Below are 20,025 nucleotides of genomic sequence, written 5' to 3'. Positions count from 1 at the left end.
CCTTCTTTGAGTCTTAAGTTGTGGCTAATGTGCTTGTTCTTCTGCATTTAGCAATATAGGAGAGTCAAGATAGTTGTGTCTCTCAAAATGATTTACCAGCAGATACTAGTACTGTCAGTTCATGTGCAGCTATGAAAATCATACTTGTTTCAGCAAAGAAATGGGTGACTAGTTGCTCTTCTTTCGTTTTATCAAGCGACTTCCAGTAGTGCAAAGCTTTGATTGCTAAAGACTCCATGTTCTTATCATCCTTTTAATTACCGTATAAAGACACTGGTTACTATTAACTAGTTTACTGCTGGGAAATTGTCCTTTTTACTTTATATTATTTTTTACTTTATATTATTAACTTGTATAAAAGAATAGAGCACCAGTTCAACCTCTGTGTATGCTGCTGGGCTGTAGGTGCAGGGAGGAAGTAGATAAGGTGTGATTCAGTGCTCTGAGCAAAGGAGCAGCATCAGACACTTTCCAACTGCGAAGTTCAGCCCCTGATTCACTTGGTAACTGTGAGCCAAGCTGTTCAGAATGTCAAAAACGCGAGGTGTTTACACAGGGCTTTTTGTTTAAAGAAAGAAAACAATACAGTCCTTTTTGATTTTTTTAAATCCAAGAAAGTTCCCCTGGAATGTGTGCCTGTGTGTTTGGAATGTAAGTCACCATTAAAGTGGCTGAACTACTGAGGTGCTTTTCTGATTTGTCTTTTCTGCTATCTGAGATGAGAAAAATAAAAGGGCTTCTATACATTTGCAAAACAATTTGGATTTTAGAGGGAGAAGGGGAGAAGATTTAGATTAGACATTGGGAAGAAATTCTTCATGACGAGGGTGGTGAGGCACGCTCTTACGATGAAGAAATTCTTCCTTATGTCATGAAACATGACTGCTTCTGAAGACAATATTCCTGTGTCTTTTCAGATTGACAGCCTTCCTACCTTGGCAGCTACAGGTACTCTGACATCTTTTGAAGATCTGTTTCACATTTGTTAATTTGTCCTCAGAATGGTCTATGAGAAATAGCTGGATATGATGCAGAGCTAAGAAAAGTCAGACTAGTAAACCCTGCCTAATTAATATATTCTTTAATGTGGAAAGCCAAGATGTGAAGGCATTTTATCCACACATTTTATTTCTGAATGAATCAATTTTCCCTTGAGAAGATGTGTACAAGTACTGTGACCCCTACATGCTTCCATGTTGAACTGATACTCCAGTAAATTTCATTTCGTTAATTCAACTTCCATAATGGTAGGAGATTGCTGAACGTGCTGCAAGAGTTCCGCCTGGTTCAATGTTAAAACTTTTTTATTAATTATTTTTGCAAAGGAATTTGCTTGATTGAGTTCTTAAACTATTTTTCCCCTAGAGTATCAATTTGTTGCAGCTTAGTAGTAAACAGAGAGGCTTCCTGATGTGTGTTTACCAACGCCAACACTCAGTGTTGCTGTTCTGCCATTAGGTGGCATGCCACAGTTTGAAGCTTTATTTTGGATTTAACTAAATATACTTTTTTTTTTTTCCCTACAGCTTATTTAAAATTTGAGAACGTTCCAGGCAACGCGGAGAAAATGCAACAAGCAATAGTTCAGCGTTACGTTTAGCCTGCCGAGCGTTCTGCACTAGTAGGACAGCCACGATAACACAGCTGAGTGGGAATAAATAGAAAGGCCAGTTCTTCAAAGGGATTTTGGAGCCTTCAGTTGCGAGTTTTCTTCCTACACACCAGGAGGACAGGCTCCAATGGGATCTGAAGCAGTCAATATGCAAAGTGGGAACGTGCTTATGTGATGAAGGATGATGCAGTGAAAAGAAGCGCATCTTAACCACTGCCACTTGGGCAGCGTGTGTTCCCAAAGCGGTGGTCGTCATTTCAGTCCCTGCCCTGCTCTGAATGTTTCTGTTCAGAGTCCAGGTTTGCTGGGGCAAAACTGTTGGCTCTAGCCAGGGCCAGGCAGACAAGCTTTTGGGGGGTTTTGGTCATCTTGTCCTGCAGTACGGATAATGAATCTATTTGTTGTAGAACAGCTTTAATGAGGAAAACTGAATGTCTCCCCAGAAACAATATAGAGCCGGTAAACGTGGATGTGAAGGGAGAACCTCAGCTAGAGGAGAGCTGAGAGTGCGTTTACCTTCTATGTGTTTCTCCCTCAGACTTTGCTGCACCTTTGGGAAGCAAAAAGGAGCATATTTTTTTCATATTTTGAAGAAGATACTCACTGCAAGAGGAGTTCAGTAGCTCCTTCCTACACTGCTAAGAAATTTGGTTTAGGTCTAGTACTTCACCGTGTTATCAGCCTGGGTTGGCCAATTAAGATATGTTTATAAGGACGTTAATTTTTATCAGCTCAGCTGCCCATTTGAAGAAAAAACAAGTACAACATATAGATCCCTTTTCTCTGTTCCCTCAAGTCCGGTGTCCTTGCTTCCAGACTTGAACCATGGTTGCACCAACAGCTGACTTTGCTTTTAAAACGCCTGGCAGAGCAGACAGCTCAGGGGTGGGGGGGAATGGATTTAGTGGCTAAAGGAAACCAGATAAACAGGTATGAAAGTAGGATTGAGTTACAATCAGTTTTCATTTGGAGTATATGTATGAGGGGCTTTCGGGTTAGTTTTTTAGTAGCTGATCTATCCCGATGGTTCTGGCCTCTTCTCCAAGGGCAGCAGTGCTGCAGGTTAGAACGTATACAGAGCTTCATGTTTTTGTGCAGGATGAAAATGTTTGGTCCTGGGCTACCTGACATCTGCACCGATGCCTGCAGAGCTGGCTTTGCAGCTGCTGGGAACTGCTGACCCGTGCTCGGTACCCACATGTACAGCAGCCGCACTAGAAGCCACTCAATGGAAGCCACTAGTTAAGCTAAATATAATTGCTCTTTTCTTCCAGCACAGTCAAACTGTTCCCTGTGTGGATGAATATAGGGATGGGTGCCATCAGTCTGATTGTCCCTCAAAAGCTTTTCCACACTCTCTTTATAGTAAGCAATGTTAACTCTCATCTCTTTTCAGCTGAATCTTTCCCACACCTCACTCTTTGTTGGGGTTTTGCTTGGGTATTCCCCCCCACCCCCCCAAAAAAAAATAAAAAGAGCTTGCCTTTTCAAGAGGACCTTTGAAATTCAAGGTATTTTCCAATTAGAATCACAGAATGAATCATAGAATTATAGAATGGTTTGGTTTGGAAGGGAAGTTAAAGCCCATCCAGTTCCAACCCCCCTGCCATGGGCAGGGACACATCTCGCCAGACCAGGCTGCCCAAGGCCCCATCCAACCTGGCCTTGAACGTCTCCAGGGATAGGGCAGTCACAGCTTCGCTGGGCAACCGTGCCAGGGCCTCACCACCCTCGTCACATAGAATTTCTTGCTAATGCATAATCAAAATAATCCCCCTTCCAATTTAAAGCTATTCCCCCTCGTCCTATCACCCCATGCCTGCCCTTGGGACTTGGGAAAGGTCCATCCTCAGCTTTCCTGTAGCCCCTTCAGGTACTAGAAAGTCGCTGTAAGTTCTCGGAGCCTTCTCTTCTCCAGGCTGAACAATCCCAACTCTCTCAGCCTGTCCTTGTGTGGGAGATGCTCCAGCCCTCGGATCATATTTGTAGCCTCCTCTGGACCTGTTCTAACAGTTCCATCTCCTTATGTTGGGGATTCCAAAACTGGACCTAATACCCAAGCTGAGGTCTCACAAGGGAGGACTAGAAGAGCAGAATCCCCTCCCTTGCCCTGCTGGCCACGCTTCTTTTGATGCAGCCCTGGATACAGTTGGCATTCTGCACTTGGCCCTGTTGAACCTCATGAGGTTCTCACAGCCGCACTTCTCCAGCCTGTCCAGGTCCCTCTGGATGACATCCTGTGCTCCTGTGCTTTGGTTTCATTAAAAATCAGTGAAAAGGTCTTCAATTTGTTTTGGATTATGTGACATCTGCCTTAAATGACAAACGCGATTGTAGTGGGTTGGTTCAGCACTGACTGGAAATTTAATCACACAGAGAAGAAAACATTGAGTACCCTTAAACTCACCTTGAGTACACATATTAGTAATTGACAGTGTCTAGACAGAGGGTGATCCGGAAAGTAAAGTCTGGGAAAAATAAACTTACAGATATTAAGCTCAGCTGCATTCCCCATTGTCAATAAAGTCGGAAGATTTGGGGGGTTAACTTTCATAGCACATGACAAAACAGTTGGCAGCAGTTTAGTTTGGAACCTGCTCCCAGTTTAGTTTGGAACCTGCTCCCTCTTTCAGAAGTTTGTCTTTTTAAATGTTTCACATAAAACACCACCAATGTCTGTAGAACCTGAAAAACTACCACAAAAATTAATGTGATGATAAGACGAATATTTGTCTGGATACGTGCAACGCGGTGAACCGAGTTTTTCTTCTTTCTTCCTGGAGGACTCTATACTAGAGACTTTTATGAGACCAAAATCATGTGGCGTATCCTCAGCATGTGGTTACTGTTGCTCTCAGGAATAAAGAAAAATAAGGATGGGGGGACTGTTGATGAGATGGTGATCGCTGAGCTTCAACACCACAGCATTTCTCGTCATCTTATGCCAAAATTGCATTTCTGCATCTCATCAGGCCTGGAAGATGGTTTGCTAGAGAACAATTGTAACCTAAACTAAGTTTAAACTCAGCCAGATGAAAAGAGAAAATATTACTTAGTAGAAGGAGTTGCGAGTTCCCATAGAGCAGAGCCTAGACAGATCCAGCCTCCATGTCCAGGATAAGGGCAAACAGGACTTCTGCTCCCTTGCTATAGATCTGCATTCCCATCAACAGAACTAGGATGGGATAACAGCAGGTAAAGTTATAGTCGTCATGGAGGTGGAGAGACTATTTTGATGAAAACAAGACCTCGTTATATAGTTTAACTGGATAATCACAAATATCTACAGCAGCAAATATGCCTGTGCTGCCCCCAACCTCCAGTGAATCGACATCAAAGCCTGACTGGATCCTCAGCCCTGTGGCTGCCGCCAGGTCACTTTTTAACCAGTTCCTAACAAAACGAAATATTAATCAGTCATCTTGTTGGGCTGACAGTTTCCACCAGTGACGTTGGGACTCACTGACCTGAGATTCAATTATACCAAGTTCTGACGAGTCTGATGAAAGTAGGCAATGGCTGGAAAGAGACACTGATAGGATGGAGAGAAAGCCTGTCATATGATGTCTATTTTCAGTTTTTATATCATCACAAATCATAGAATCATAGAATAACCAGGTTGGAAGAGACCCACCGGATCATCGAGTCCAACCATTCCTACCAAACACTAAACCATGTCCCTGAGCACCTCGTCCACCCGTCCCTTAAACCCCTCCAGGGAAGGTGACTCACCCACCTCCCTGGGCAGCCTCTGCCAGTGCCCAATGACCCATTCAGTGAAAAATTTTTTCCTGATGTCCAGCCTGACCCTCCCCTGGTGGAGCTTGGGGGCCATTCCCTCTTGTCCTGTCCCCTGTCACTTGGGAGAAGAGCCCAGCTCCCTCCTCTCCACAACCTCCTTTCAGGTAGTTGTAGAGAGCAATGAGGTCTCCCCTCAGCCTCCTCTTCTCCAGGCTAAACACCCCCAGCTCTCTCAGCCATTGCTCATAAGGCCTGTGATCTTTATAGTGCTTTAATAAGGATTTTATATTGTTCCATTATTAGACCCCAAAGAATTCATGAGGGAGAGTGACAGAAGAAGCCAAGCCCCAGCTTCACTATTTCTGGCTTTAGTCAAGTAGGCAGAAGTTCCAAACGAGTTTTTTAAAGTGAAATTAACCTCCAGAAGTAAGTGTGGACAAAGGTAAATCAACTCTATGCAATGATGGGAGGAAGGGAGGAGGTCATCTGGAGTCTGGGACGCTGTGTTCTTAGGATGAAAGAGTGATCAGGCTTGAAGGAGAGTAGCCGTATGCTGCCTGCGGGGGTGTGGGTGGCTAAAAAACCCGCTGATGTTGCTAAAAGGATTTATTAAAAAAAAAACCTTTAAGCTTCTTGCTGCATAATGAGGTTTTCTCCTCCTACTGGAACAGGGCTTTGTGGAGAGTTTAAAATACTGAAGCTCTTGGTGCGTGGGAGGGACCTTCCGAGAAAGCATTAATTTTACAGGAAAGAGAAATCACATGTTTTTATCCAGGTGTCGGGTGAGATCAGGGAACACAGAAGGACAACTCAGCAGGGAAGCTGAAGATAAACTTTCCTTCCTTACTGCTCTATGTAAAGGAGTTAACAGTGAACGTGGTAACTCAACAAAGTCAGGCAAACCTCCTCCACTCCTAAAAGAAGGTCTCCACACAGTACTAGGAGGGAGCAAGGTTGAGCTGTACTCGAGACAATATCTTTGAAGGACATTTTCTGGAAGCTTATGAGAGGAGGCTGCTGCTTGGCAAGAGTTTTAGTATCTCTGCAGTTAAGTACTCAGTGAGTGCCTTGTCTGAGCACTTCAGTTAAATTGGAGCTTCTCAAATCGCACCAGAACTCCCTGTTAAAATTAGATGTACTACCATTATTACCTAATGAGCTATAAGATAAAAGTAAAACCAGAACATAGCTCGCTCGACCTGGAAGGAGAAACCTCCCTCTGCCCATTCCTGGTGGTAGGTTGTCCCATTGGCCAAGAGGAGGAGAAGAGAGCGGGTTACCGGCAGCCCGATAGCCTGCTGGGTGATGCTCTGCAGGTGAGTTTTGTGTGTTTCATTGCACCGATTGCCTCCGGAGATCCTGCTGTGCCCTTGGCCACTGCTGGCTGGGCTGAAGATCATGTGGCCCCTCACCACTAGAAGGATGTTGAGGCTCTGGAGAGAGTCCAGAGAAGAGCAACAAAGCTGGGGAAGGGACTGGAGAACAGGCCTTATGAGGAGCGGCTGAGAGAGCTGGGGGTGTTTAGCCTGGAGAAGAGGAGGCTGAGGGGAGACCTCATTGCTCTCTACAACTACCTGAAAGGAGGTTGTGGAGAGCAGGGAGGTGGCCTCTTCTCCCAAGTAATTCTGTGATTCTATGATTCTTTGCTTTTCTCCTGCCTTTGCTGTGACTTGAGCAGAGGGAATCTGCACGTTCGGCAAACAGCTTTTCAGGACACCCAGTGTTTGCACTACCCAGAGACATTCGATGAGTCACGGCTGTTCACACGGCAGCCGTTATTCATTGCTGTAGTTACCCAAGCCCAGTGCAAAGCTGGGACCCCACCAGCTCACCTTGCTGCCTGAAGATGCCAGGGGAGAGGCCACAGTCACGGAGAGGGCAGCATGTCATAGAATCATAGAATCATAGAATCATAGAATCATAGAATCATAGAATCATAGAATCATAGAATTGTTTGGGTTGGAAGGGATCTTGAAGACCATCCAGTTCCAACCCCCCTGCCATGAACAGGGGCACCTCCCACCAGACCAGGCTGCCCAAGGCCCCATCCAACCTGGCCTTGAACACCTCCAGGGATGGGGCAGCCACAACTTCACTGGGCAACCTGTGCCAGGGCCTCAGCACCCTCATAGCAAAGAAATTCCCCTTATGTCTAGTCTAAATCTGCCCCTCTCCAGTTTATACCCATTGCCCCCATCACTACAAGCCTCTGTATTTAAAAAGTCCCATCGAGAGCAAGTAGAGCATCTGCTCAGTGTGACCTGCAATTCTTTTCACATGCAAAGTTAGAGTCCCCCAGGGAGAGGAAGGCTGGAACGGTTTTGTGCCCAGGGCTGAAGACATGTAGGTCAAACGCCTGTTTCCCTTTCTCATCTCCCCATTGGTCTGACTGATAAAGAAGCATTTCCCTTTCTCACCAGGATATTGTGAGGACAAACACATCAAAAAATGGAGGTGTCCAGCTGCTGCCTTGTATTATTAAGATAGGTCCTTCGGGTTATATGTCTAGATTTCTTCTTCAAATTCTGCATGAGTCAAAAAAACCCTTAAAGGCTGTGTTTCTATAAAACAGAGTCTGGCTAACGTAGCGTTCTGAGCAACATTGCTGTGGTTTGCTGATGGTCTCAGAAGAGCCCTTATATATAAAAACCCTTGCTTCAGAGCAAGCTCAGGGATTACTCCCAAAGAGTTATCCCTTAAATATTGAGTCCAGAGCTTTCCAAGCTAAGACCTTGGGAAAGCAGCGAGTGTAGACCATCCGCACCATGTAGGGGTATTTGTGTAAGCTTTGGCAGTAGCTACAGCTGTCTGAAACACCGATAAGCCCGAACAAAATAATCATCCACATCCCAACCTCCTTGCATCTCTGCTGCTTTCCTAATATTTTACTACTGTGCTTTGCAGAAAACCATTTTTGGAAGCAGAGAACGAAGTTATAGAGTTGCTGACGGGCGAATCCTCACATATCAATAGGTATTTCTTCATGAAGCTGCCCTGAATAACATGTGTTCGGTGTCTTTTCTTAAAATTGCAGAGAATAAAGCATCTCGTGCTGTCTTTCACCTCTGGCTCCCATCACCGCCTAGTTGGGCACAATAAGGATGGTTAAGAGAGGCTTATAAGGTGTCATATATACGCTTCTTTTCACATATCCCAAATATGTTGCAAGAAATCATTTTTCTGAAGGTCAGGGCTAGGATGGTAGCTTCATGAGGTGCTGAGGGGCATGGTTTAGTGTTTGATAGGAATGGTTGGACTCGATGATCCGGTGGGTCTCTTCCAACCTGGTGATTCTATGATTCTATGATTCACATTTTGAACCAAATGGATACAAATTTGGTGCTGTATTGACTCACTCTGCTGATTGTATCAAAAGCGTAGGGAGTTGCTGCCAGCACAGAAGTCAATGCAAGAACATGGAAAGGCCAAGCTGACCTTGGCAGCTTTTAAGTTTGGAAAGCCTTTCTATGTTTAACCTTAGAAAAATCCTTAAGTCTTAGTTTCCTCCATTTGGAAAAGGAATGATGTGTCCTCCTTGAGCCTGAAACGTATTCCTCTTGGAAACTGGGAGTAATAAACTGGATACTGGGAGCAATAAACACTGCATCAATGTGGGGCTGGGGTTCCTACAGACCTTGGGACACCCCTTAAGGGCATGGGAGTTGCAGAAGTCACGGTCCGGCTATGGCAGGTAGTTGCTGTACTCACAGAAACAAGCTTAGTCTTGGAAATATTTCTGTTCAGGCTTAAAGAAAAACCAACAGAAAGCTTCCTGCTTCTGGGGCAGGAAGGCAGGTTTGGTGGCAATTAGGGAGGTTCGGTAGGAATAAGCCTGTGAAATTCAGGAACTGGATGCTACTCCTCTTCAAAGCCTTGAAGAAGTGGTTGATCTGCAGGAAAGAAAATCAGACGTGAGAAAAAAAAGTGCCAACCATTGGAATTGGGATGTTGAAGCTGTGGAACAGTTTATGGGATTGGTTATCAAATCCCCTTTGCTGGAAGTTTTTGAAAACAGAGGAAGGGGTTGGCGGGTGTTGAGGGAACTAATGGTACTTAGGTGTGAGAACAATGGCTGAGGAGTTGGCATTCATGGAGGAATCTCAGCTAAGGGACACAGAGCCCCTGGGGACCTCTCTGTCCCTTGTCCTGCAGCTGCCCTCCCAAAGCACAAGTACTTATGGGTCCTATTGATTTCCCTATTTCTGCCTTAGGCTGTTATTACCCTTGATCAAAGTTTCCTTCTCTGAGTTACTGATCCAAAGAATCATCCTAAACCACACAAAGTTTGGTATTAATATGTGAGTATCTCACAGACTAAATACAGCTCTGGTGAACTGACCTTCATGTGCAACAGCAGACTGTCTTTTTTTTGGATCTACATTTAGATTTTTTCCACATAAACCAAATCTCTACGCATCTCCTGTTTCACAAATTGCAATAAACATGTTGAAACACTCTATAAATACAATTTGTTCTTGTCTCATAAATGTCTCTGAACTCCACCCTCGCAGTAAGAGTGGTTTCCCAAGTAATTAATATATTCTAAAGTCTTCTTAAAAAAGAGGGACACTAAAAAGACAAAAGCAAGCAAGAAAAAAAAAAAAGATGAATGAGAAGATTGAACATTCTTGATGGACATAAGATACACCACAACCTCAGGTACTGTGAAATTTTTATTGCGACTTGTTTCATAATATTGTTCTTGCAGACTTATCCCAATAAAAGTTTTATTTCACCTTGGAGCAAGGCAGGGCATGGTTAGGACCGAAGCTGGGCAGCCCGTGGAGCCGAGGCTCTCTACCTTTGCGGTGGTTTAAGGAACCAACCATGAAATGTGGCTCCAGACATGACAACCCTCAGCTCTTCCTTGCAGAGCAGGCAGCAGCACCGTGTGTCAGTGCCTCCCACTGTGGGGTGAGGGCCAGCAGCCCCTGGAACTTGGTCTGGTGAGCAGCAGAAGTTAGTCATGCAGGAAAGTCACGCAGATGTGAATGATGGGAAAAGATAAAGAAGTGTTTGCCAGGTTGTCTCTGAGCTGACCGCTAAATTCAGGCAAGAAAATTCATACTTGGCACCCTACTTTTTTTTAAAAAAATGTAGGGAATAGATAACTCCTGCTGAAATATATGTTATGGAAGTGGTCATGCAAGGGGGTGATGTATGGAGAGGATGCTGAAGGACTCATTGCAGTCTGCAATGAAAGAAATGAAAAGCGGCTGGAAGAAGCAACAAGGCACTTTGAATACCTACCTGTATGGAACAGGATTCAGCCCTATGGAGAAGGACTTGGGATGAAAAAACTGGATATGAGCCAGCAGTGTGCACTTGCAGCCCATAGTTGATCGAATCCTGGACTGCATCAAAAGAAATTTGGCCAGCAAGTTGAAGGAGGTGATTTTCCTCCTCTACTCTGCTCTAGTGAGACCCCACCTGGAGTACTGCATCCAGCACTGGAGCCCTCAACATGGGAAAGACACGGACCTGTTGGAGTTGGTTCAGAGGAAGGCCACAAAAATGATCAGAGGGATGGATCATCTCTCCTGTGAAGAAAGACTGGAAGAGTTGGGGTTGTTCAGCCTGGAGAAGAGAAGGCTCTCAGGAGACGTTATTGCAGCCTTACAGAACTTGAAAGGGGCTTATGAGAAAGACCGAGAAAGATTTTTACCAAGGCTTGTAATGATAGGACAAGGGACAATGGTTTTAAGCTGAAAGAGGTTGGATATAAGAAAGACATTTTTTACAACTAAAGTGGTGAGGCACTGCAACAAGTTTCCTCGAGAAGTTGTGGATGCCCCATCCTTGGAAGTGTTCAGTGTCAGGTTGGATGGGGCTTTGAGCAACTTGATCTAGTGGAATGTATCTCTGTGCACAACAGAAGGAGTGGATTAGATGATCTTTGAAGGTCCCCTCCAACACAAACCATTGTTTGATGATGCTACACAATGTGTTCATGGGGTTGGTGCAGTGGAGGGCCTAGATCACTGCCTGCAGAAGCTGGAAGAGTGCAGGATTGCATGCAGCAGCTGTGGTCATTGAGATCATTCATCTGCACCTTCCACACTCCCGCAGGCTTGAACAAACTGAGTATCAAGGGTGTTTGAAATGCTACCAAACCAGAAAGGCAGTGAGGCAGGCTGTAAGAAGAGCTGATACCTTTTATTAGATCAATAAAATAGTGAGGGGAAAGATAACAGTTAAAAAAGAAAGAACAGAGATGACCTCTGGCATAAGTCCTTCCTCAGAAAAGAGGAGCTGAAGAGGGATCTGGCATGGTAGCACTTTCACAAACACATTGCACTAGGGATGGAGAACTAGGACTGCTGCAAGAGGTGGGAGAAGAGAGGGCATATAAACCTGGTCACCGTAACGGGTACAGGTTAAAAAACATGTCATCATTGCAGTAGTTGAGACCCGTGCCAAGCCCTCCCTCACCCTCATCTCCTTCACCCCCGCTTGGAGGCGCGGAGGGTTGTTGTTGGTGGTGGTGGTATGCCCCACTCACCATGGGGCAGGAGCCTCCCTGCGCCACAGGGTAAGGTGGTAGAGGGAGGCGGCTGCTGCTGAAGGCTTGTGGGGGTGTCCCACCATGGAGCTCACCCCTCAAAGGGCCAGTGTTAGGTCTGGAAGGGTTCTGATCAGCCTTTGTCACAGGCAGGACGTGCTGGGTGATGGGGTGTGCAAAGCGCTGGGGTGATGGGGCCGCACGGGGAGGGTTGGCCACAGGGATGGTGAGGCCGCTACAAAGCCTCCCGGAGCTGGGGGTCCTCCCGATGGCCACGCTCCTGCTCCAGGCTGGAACCGCTCTGGGGTTCCCGTCCTCCTCATGGTGTGGTGGCTGCCCAGACCAGCTGCCCAGCATCTTCTCCTGGGAGCTTTTGCCTAAGTGTCTACTGTAATTAACAGGTTGCAGGTAAGCATCTGGCTTGGAAATAAGCAAAGGCAAAGCCTCCTGTGTTGGCATTCCACCTGTCAGAGACTTGGGAAAAAAAGCAAGGCACGGTTTAGTAAAATGAGGTGTAGTTTAGCAGCACAAAATAAAATAGCAACCCCTATGAGACCCTTGCAACACAGGTAAGGAAGGGCATACCACAGCAGAGCCTCCATGTAGGGTAGTGGGCTTTGGGGCAAACTAAACAGGGCTCCCAGATCATGGATCTGGGGCTGGTTCACCAGTTTTTACCCAAATCCTGTTTTACACTGCATTGTCAGCCCTCAGGGGCCACTGGCAGCATACGCTGACAAAGCTCCTGACCATGAAATTATGCTGAGACATTTGACACTACAAAAGTTATTGTCTTCTATGAAGTTTGTGAAAGCTAAGTATATTTGTGTATATATATATATTTAAACTAATTGTTTTGAAGTGTTTTTTTCACTACAATAACATTATATTTTGTCTTTTCAAGAATCTTTGCTTCTATCTTTAACCGGGAGGTTTTCCTGCCTTTGCGTTTCCCCTACCCACAAATAGAAAATCCATTTAGGGAGGGGGCAGCACACAAGAATTACACTTCTGTGTCTTTTGTCCTGGATATTTCACAACTTCCTTAATTGCCCTAATTTTTGGATTATAATTTTGCAAACCTTAATTCCTTTCAGAATGCTCTTTCTGTGCTAACATTTCTGATGAGTACTTACAGGTGTCTCTTCTTTGTAATTCTGCATCCATTTAATTATAGTGATTTTCTGACTTGCTGATTGCCAGAATGGTAAAGCTCCTTTCAGGTGTTCTCCACTCAGCATGAGAAGAAATTCCAAAGACCTGATGTAGGACCCAGCCCACCTTCAGCTAAAGACTGCTGACATCACAGAGAAAACCTCCCAGGTGTCATTTCACAGAATCACAGAATCACAGAACAACCAGGTTGGAAGAGACCCACTGGATCATCAAGTCCAAACGTTCCTATCAAACACTAAACCATATCCCTCAGCACCTCATCCACCCGTCCCTTAAACACCTCCAGGGAAGGTGACTCAACCCCCTCCCTGGGCAGCCTCTGCCAGTGCCCAATCACCCTTTCTGTAAAGAATTTTTTCCTAACATCCAGCCTAAACCTCCCCTGGCAGAGCTTGAGGCCATTTGCTCTGTTCTGGGCTCATACATTTTTCTAAAATACTCCTTCCTGGTCTCTTGTGAGTACATTAAAACTGAATCTTTTAAAAAGGCTTTTTGAAGACTCCGCGATGTGAAGTCTGGGTGCCAAATCAGACCATGGCAAGAACAAGAATATGATGAGTTAAACAGCCTGAGAGACATAACCTGGAAAGCCAGCTGAGGGTACTCTGCACAGAGTCAGATCAGCTGAAGAGTAGGCTCTACAATTAAATATTTATAACATCTTTCACCTGTTTCTACTCTCACACAATCCGAAGTGAAAACACTGGTAAGATGTTGTAGGAGGGGAAAAACAAAGACATGTCTAGAGGGAACTTGTTCTAGACCAGTAGGCTCAAGCAGAACAGAAAAAAATGCCACATGGCTCAGGAACATTTCCTAGATGAGGACTGTTTTGGTGTTCATGGGAACACTATTAAACCAGTTATATGAAAGTATTTGTTTGTATATCTGTTAGAGATTTACATAGTGGTCTGCTGTTCATTCTCGTGCTTGGCCCCTCACCACAAGAAGGATGTTGAGGCTCTGCAGCGAGTCCAGAGAAGAGCAACAAAGCTGGTGAGGGGGCTGGAGAACAGGCCTTATGAGGAACGGCTGAGAGAGCTGGGGGTGTTTAGCCTGGAGAAGAGGAGGCTGAGGGGAGACCTCATTGCTCTCTACAACTACCTGAAAGGAGGTTGTGGAGAGGAGGGTGCTGGCCTCTTCTCCCAAGTGACAGGGGACAGGACAAGAGGGAATGGCCTCAAGCTCCACCAGGGGAGGTTCCGGCTGGACATCAGGAAAAACTTTTTCACAGAAAGGGTCATTGGGCACTGGCAGAGGCTGCCCAGGCAGGTGGTTGAGTCACCTTCCCTGGAGGTGTTTAAGACACGGGTGGACGAGGTGCTCAGGGACATGATTTAGTATTTGATAGGAATGGTTGGACTCGATGATCCTGTGGGTCTTTTCCAACCTGGTGATTCTATGATTCTACGAAAGCCCTTCCGGAGACCTGAGGAGCAAGCAGGGTACACCAGGCAGAGGTGATGTACTTTCCCCTTATCATTCCTAGCAAAACCCAGAGAAGACGAGCAGAGGTGTCAGGGGCCTTTGCTTTTCCTTGGCACCTCCTCCACATCAGTGAAGGATCCTGGGACACACGTCAATGTGGAGAAAACATGACCTCCTACTGTCTCTCCAAGGGTAGGACAGTGCACCTGAGGGTGTCCTCACAGCCCATAGGGGTCTGCAAGTAGCCAAATCCTGCTTGGGGACAGCTACCTTGTAGGAGGCCATCTCTCTCCCTGATGGGCATTAAGTCAGTAAATAAAATGATCCAGACTTGCTACTGAAACAACTGGATTTTCTCGAGTTAGGGAACTGGAGGAAGAAGGAGTAGGATTTCTGGATGTGCCTTGTTAATGAATTTGTTTTGTCAAGCTACCACATGGCATATAATAGGGACATCATATAGGCATGGTTATATATATATAGTAAAATAGTATACGGTGTGTTGACACATACATAAATCTTTCTCCTGAGCTCTGTTATTGCCAAAAATATTTCCTAGATTTCAAGTGTTTATTTGTTATGATTTTCTCATGCGGTGGTGCAATCAATACTGTAAGTTAAATCCAATTAAAACATTCTAATATTCTCCATCAACGTCAATACTGCTTGGACCAAATAGATAATTACCTTATTACTGTATTTCTTTATAAATAATCTAATTTAGGGAAAAGTACTAATGGAGAACTTGTAGGAAATTTTTCTAAAGGCAACTACTGGCCCAAAGTCCAGATATCCTCCACCATGCCTTGAACTGCAGATCACTGACCCCACAATTTCATTTATCAATAATAAAAGTTACCTTAATCTCCCAGATTGTTTTTAATTTTGAGGATGGTTGCGAAAAAGCTGTCTGTGCTTTTTGGATTGATCTTCTTGCTTCTGCTTCTAGTTTTGTTTTTGGACGTGGGTGGTCGTGAGCTCCTTTGGACTTTAGAATGAACGAAATTGTGATATGTTAAAATTAGAAGCAACCTTGTTATTAATCTTACGAGAGCAGGATTTGTAGCACTGGCCAAAACCACATGTATATCCTGGTTTAATGTTTTGCATTTACTAAGAATTATTTAATGTAAGCTCAAGTAATAAACACATCTCAGATGAAGTGTGATGGGGTAGAAATTCTATGAAATCATAAAAACATCACACCACATTTATGTGCAGAAACAACTCCCCCACAGAGCCCCAGCTGAAGCCACAAGGTCAGGCTACAGAGTCCCTGTAGTCATTTCTGTTCTTTTCACACTTTGGATACGTTTATCAGGATATTAATTTCCATTAGTTTCCATGGAGAATTAGTTTAATTTAACCTGCACAAAAATGAACAACTAGAAAACAGGAGGCAATTCAGAGGTTATGGTACTAAGCTAGTATTACCGCTTCCAAAATCAGTGCCCATTACCTAAAGACTTGCATACGCTGTGTTCCAGGTATAATTATATATGTAATGTGCATATAATGTGCAGATTGGCATTTTCCAAAGACAGACCCTCAGATACAATCATTTCCTGCTCCGAGACAGCATCATTCTTATCATAGAATCACTAGGTTGGAAAAGACCCACTGAATCATCAAATCCAACCATTCCTATGCAAACTGCCCTGGAGAAGAAGCTGAGATTATGTGGTATTTCTAATTTTTCGAGGATTTGTTGGTTCCTATGTACCCAAGGCAAAGTGCTTCAACATCAACAGGTTTTTCTGGGAGCCTAAATGAGAAATACGTGTTGTAAAATCATAGAAGCATGGACTAATTTAGGTTGGAAGGGGCCTCTGGAGGTCCAGCTCAACCTCCTGCTCAAGTAGGGCTAACTTCAGAATTAGATCAGGTTGCTTAGGACCTTGCCCACTCATCATGAGGATTTGTCTCCTTACCATCATTTGACCTTGTCATATTCAACGACCCTTGTTTGTTGGAACAAAAAAATGTCCTTAATCAATCTTAATGAAATTAACTCTCATAAGGTAAGGCGATGTATTTTATACCAACCTGAAAAAATATGAACTGGCCTTCATGCCTCCAGAAGTTGGTCACTGGGTAACCACCATGGCCTCTGCAGGAAAGGAGCCGCAGAGGTCCATTGCAGTTTGGGCAGCATTTCCCTGGAGCAAAGATGGTGGGAAATAGTTTCTATACAACATCGAGCAGATGAATCCCATGGGATGAAATTGTTCCCTGGTGGTGAATTGCCGCTTCTGGTTTGGGGCTCAGAAATGACACTGAGAAAAACTACGCAAAAAGCTTTCAAATATAAGCAAAAATCAACATAAGCAAACTAGTAATTGCCTTTATTCAGATCCAATAATAAACATAACTAGCAAAAATTATTTCCATTATAGTTTTATTATAATTTTATCATTTATTATCATGGACAGTTTAGTTGGTTTTAACTTGGAAGTGTCCAGAATGTCAAATGTGTTCTTGTCTGATTTTTCTAGAGGATATCATTCTGACCTCAGCAAGTGCTTGAATAATACCTTTCCTTGGCCACAACATTCATCCAGCATGGATCCAGAAAAGAGTATGCGCTAGCTCTACTGAGTAATCAACAATTGTTTGGAATGGTCTTGTTAAAATGTGCGTGCAGCTCATGTTCTCTGTTTGCATTGTCTTGCTCCAGTGACATGAGACCTATTTTCCAACCATCATAGTTTATGAGCAACTTCTTTCCTGCAAGATTTTCTCCCTGAGATGCTCTTGGGCTTGGGCTTTAATGAAGCCAACACTCAGCTCAGCAGGAACAGCACAGAAGGAAGCTGCCTGCATGGCACAAGTTTTCCCAGTACCCTTGCTCATGGGCTTGAGAAGACTGGGAATCATTCTCTATCGTCCACCAGCAATAGAGACTAAAAGAAAAAGAAAAAGAAAACAAACAAACACGCAAACAAATTCCTTCCCGACAGTAAGAAATGTTCCGAAGTCAAGAGTTGCATTTGGATATAAGAAACGGCAATGGGAAGGTTGGATAATACAAACGGTATTGTCTACTTTGATTTCTTTTATGCTGTGCTCATTTATGAACAGCCACCTTCATACTCACGCTGTTGCTTTTGCCTCGCTTTATCACATATGGCTGGCCTGAGGTAGATCTTCCTCCCATCCAAGGTTGAGCAGTTGTTGCTGCAGACCACCACCCCGAGGCAGGACTTTTTTAAGATGCGGGAGTTGTGGTTGTTGGTGTTTCTCATTGCCCAGCTGCTGTGGTGCCTTTGAGCGTTTTTATCCTCCGAGCTATAGATGTGCTTAACATAGGCATCTGGCCATTCTTGAAACCAGTCTGTTTGTCTGACATGCTGCAGAGAGACCGAAGCAGGACGTGTGTTAGTCTGGGGAAGAGAAGAGCTCCTGCAGGAGCTCAGCAGACCTGGTTCTCTGCAGGGTGTCCTCTAGCCTGGGAAAATCCAGCACCCTGGCAAGTGATGCTGGTTGGGAGGAGAGAGTGGTGGAGGGAAGGCAGAAAGAAACACAGATCCCAGTGCCTCCCCACGAGCCCCAGGCCATCAGGAAACCCTGGCCACGAGGCTGCTTTCGCTCATCTATGGGCCCGACTCAGTGCCTCCCTGGTAGAGGAAAAAGGGGAGTGCCTGACGTAAAAGCAGATACTTTCCTTGTGGGCAGCAGTCACTGCCTGACTAACTTCTGTTAGCTCTCATGGCAGAGATCCTGGTTGGCCTTTCAAGTCATTCACTGCAGCGTTATACCGAATACTTGGCTCGATTTGACTCGACTCGCTGGAGAAAGGTCAAATACTGAATCAGACTGAGGCTATGCTCACATTTGTAGGTCTTTACTCCAGGACTTTGGTTCATTTGTGCATAACTGCTCTGAAAGACTTCCATGGTGATTTTTCTGAAGTCCAAAACAAAGAACATCCTGGTGAGGTTTTATTTTCATTGCTGTAGACTAAGCTAAAATACCCCAAAGCCAACACTGTAAGGAACAATAAAAATAAAACTCAGTGGAAAAAAAAGACTAAGGACCAACCACACAACCCCTTAGTGGGTATGGTCAACACAGTAAAATGCAAGAAGTTGTAAAGCATGTTTAGCCTGGAGAAGAGGAGGCTGAGGGGAGACCTCATTGCTCTCTACAACTACCTGAAAGGAGGTTGTGGAGAGGAGGGAGCTGGCCTCTTCTCCCAAGGGACAGGGGACAGGACGAGAGGGAATGACCTCAAGCTCCACCAGGGGAAGTTTAGGCTGAACGCTAGGAAAAAAATTCTTCACAGAAAGGGTCATTGGGCACTGGAACAGGCTGCCCAGGGAGGTGGTTGAGTCACCTTCCCTGGAGGTGTTTAAGGGACGGGTGGACGAGGCACTGAGGGACATGGTTTAGTGTTTGATAGGAATGGTTGGACTCAATGATCTGGTGAGTCTTTTCCAACTTGGTGATTCTATGATTCTAAAAACATACATGCTGATGGTTTTGAGGGAAAAGGTCTTGTAGTGGTACAAAAACTTAACAGGAATTTCCTTGAAATTGCTGATCTCACCACTGAGAACAATTACAGCAGCAAGAACATCCACTAAGAAGAGAAAAGCTCCTGTGGTCCCCCAGGAACCATTGGCCAGACTGAAATGCAGGTGAAGGTGACCTTGGGGTGGAGGGCAGGGAAGAGGCAGGTGGGACATGGAAGCTTCGGGCAAAGAGCTGTGACGTAGTAAGGAAGAGGCTGGGATCAGGGAAGAAGACCGGGTTGGGAGATGAAATATCTGTGTGGTGAAGGACTCTAGTAGGAGGAATCTGGCACAAATATGCTAAGGTGAGGGACAGGGAGTTGGCATTGGGGTGCAGGTGCTGTGGGCTTTCAATGGAGAGCAGGGATGAGCAGGGATGAGAAGAGAACTAGAAAAGGACCAAAGAAGAGAAAGATCACTGTTAGACCACTCAGCAAATCTCTGCCCCCACAAATTGAGGTGCTGAGGGCCGTGGTTTAGTGTTTGATAGGAATGGTTGGACTCGATGATCCAGTGGGTCTTTTCCAACCTAGTGATTCTGTGAATCAAGCTTTTCCCAGGTGCTTGTGAAAGCAGCGTTGTCTCCATGTGAAAGCCAATTTGATTGCCTGGAACCTGAGCTGCAGTGAGGCTGAACAGCCAGACCTGCAAGGTACTCGTGGGTGCTGCGCTCACTTCTGATAAATCAACTACCCAGGGCATAAAAGCAAGTCTGGGACATCTCTAATTGAGCAACCACAACAGGAGATAAGTTTTCCCCCGCTTTCTCTGCACTGTATCCATCAGAGGACTAGAAAGACAATGAATCTGCATTAACACTACTTTTTGTCTCAGTAGCTCTTTCAATAATCAGTTTAAGGAAAATGCATGGAAATTTTAATATTTTTTAAAAAATATTCTAGCTCTTCAGCAAAACACTGTCCCATACCTCAAGGTGGCAAGGGGAACAAAGGCAATGAGGCATAGATGACTGAGAGAGCATTTAAGATCAGCCGTGGAGTGGAGAAGACAGATCAGAACTGGATAAATTTTTAAGGCACAGACACATACCT

General features: G+C 44.8%; 1 protein-coding gene across 1 annotated transcript in view; it reads right to left on the bottom strand.

Moving 5' to 3' along the window:
• Positions 1-11,246: 11,246 nt before the first annotated feature.
• Positions 11,247-20,025, bottom strand: part of GCM1 (glial cells missing transcription factor 1) — an 8,995-nt gene continuing 216 nt past the window's right edge. The window contains 5 exon segments of the mRNA XM_069850942.1: positions 11,247-12,329; positions 15,319-15,447; positions 16,506-16,618; positions 17,557-17,809; positions 20,024-20,025. The exon segment at positions 20,024-20,025 is cut by the window's right edge and continues 75 nt beyond it. Of these exon segments, the coding sequence (XP_069707043.1) occupies positions 11,712-12,329; positions 15,319-15,447; positions 16,506-16,618; positions 17,557-17,809; positions 20,024-20,025 (1,115 nt within the window). The 3' untranslated portion in view covers positions 11,247-11,711.

Source organism: Phaenicophaeus curvirostris, chromosome 2 (genome assembly GCF_032191515.1).
Source record: "Phaenicophaeus curvirostris isolate KB17595 chromosome 2, BPBGC_Pcur_1.0, whole genome shotgun sequence".
NCBI lineage: Eukaryota > Metazoa > Chordata > Aves > Cuculiformes > Cuculidae > Phaenicophaeus > Phaenicophaeus curvirostris.
This window is presented reverse-complemented; position numbering and strand designations above follow the sequence as displayed.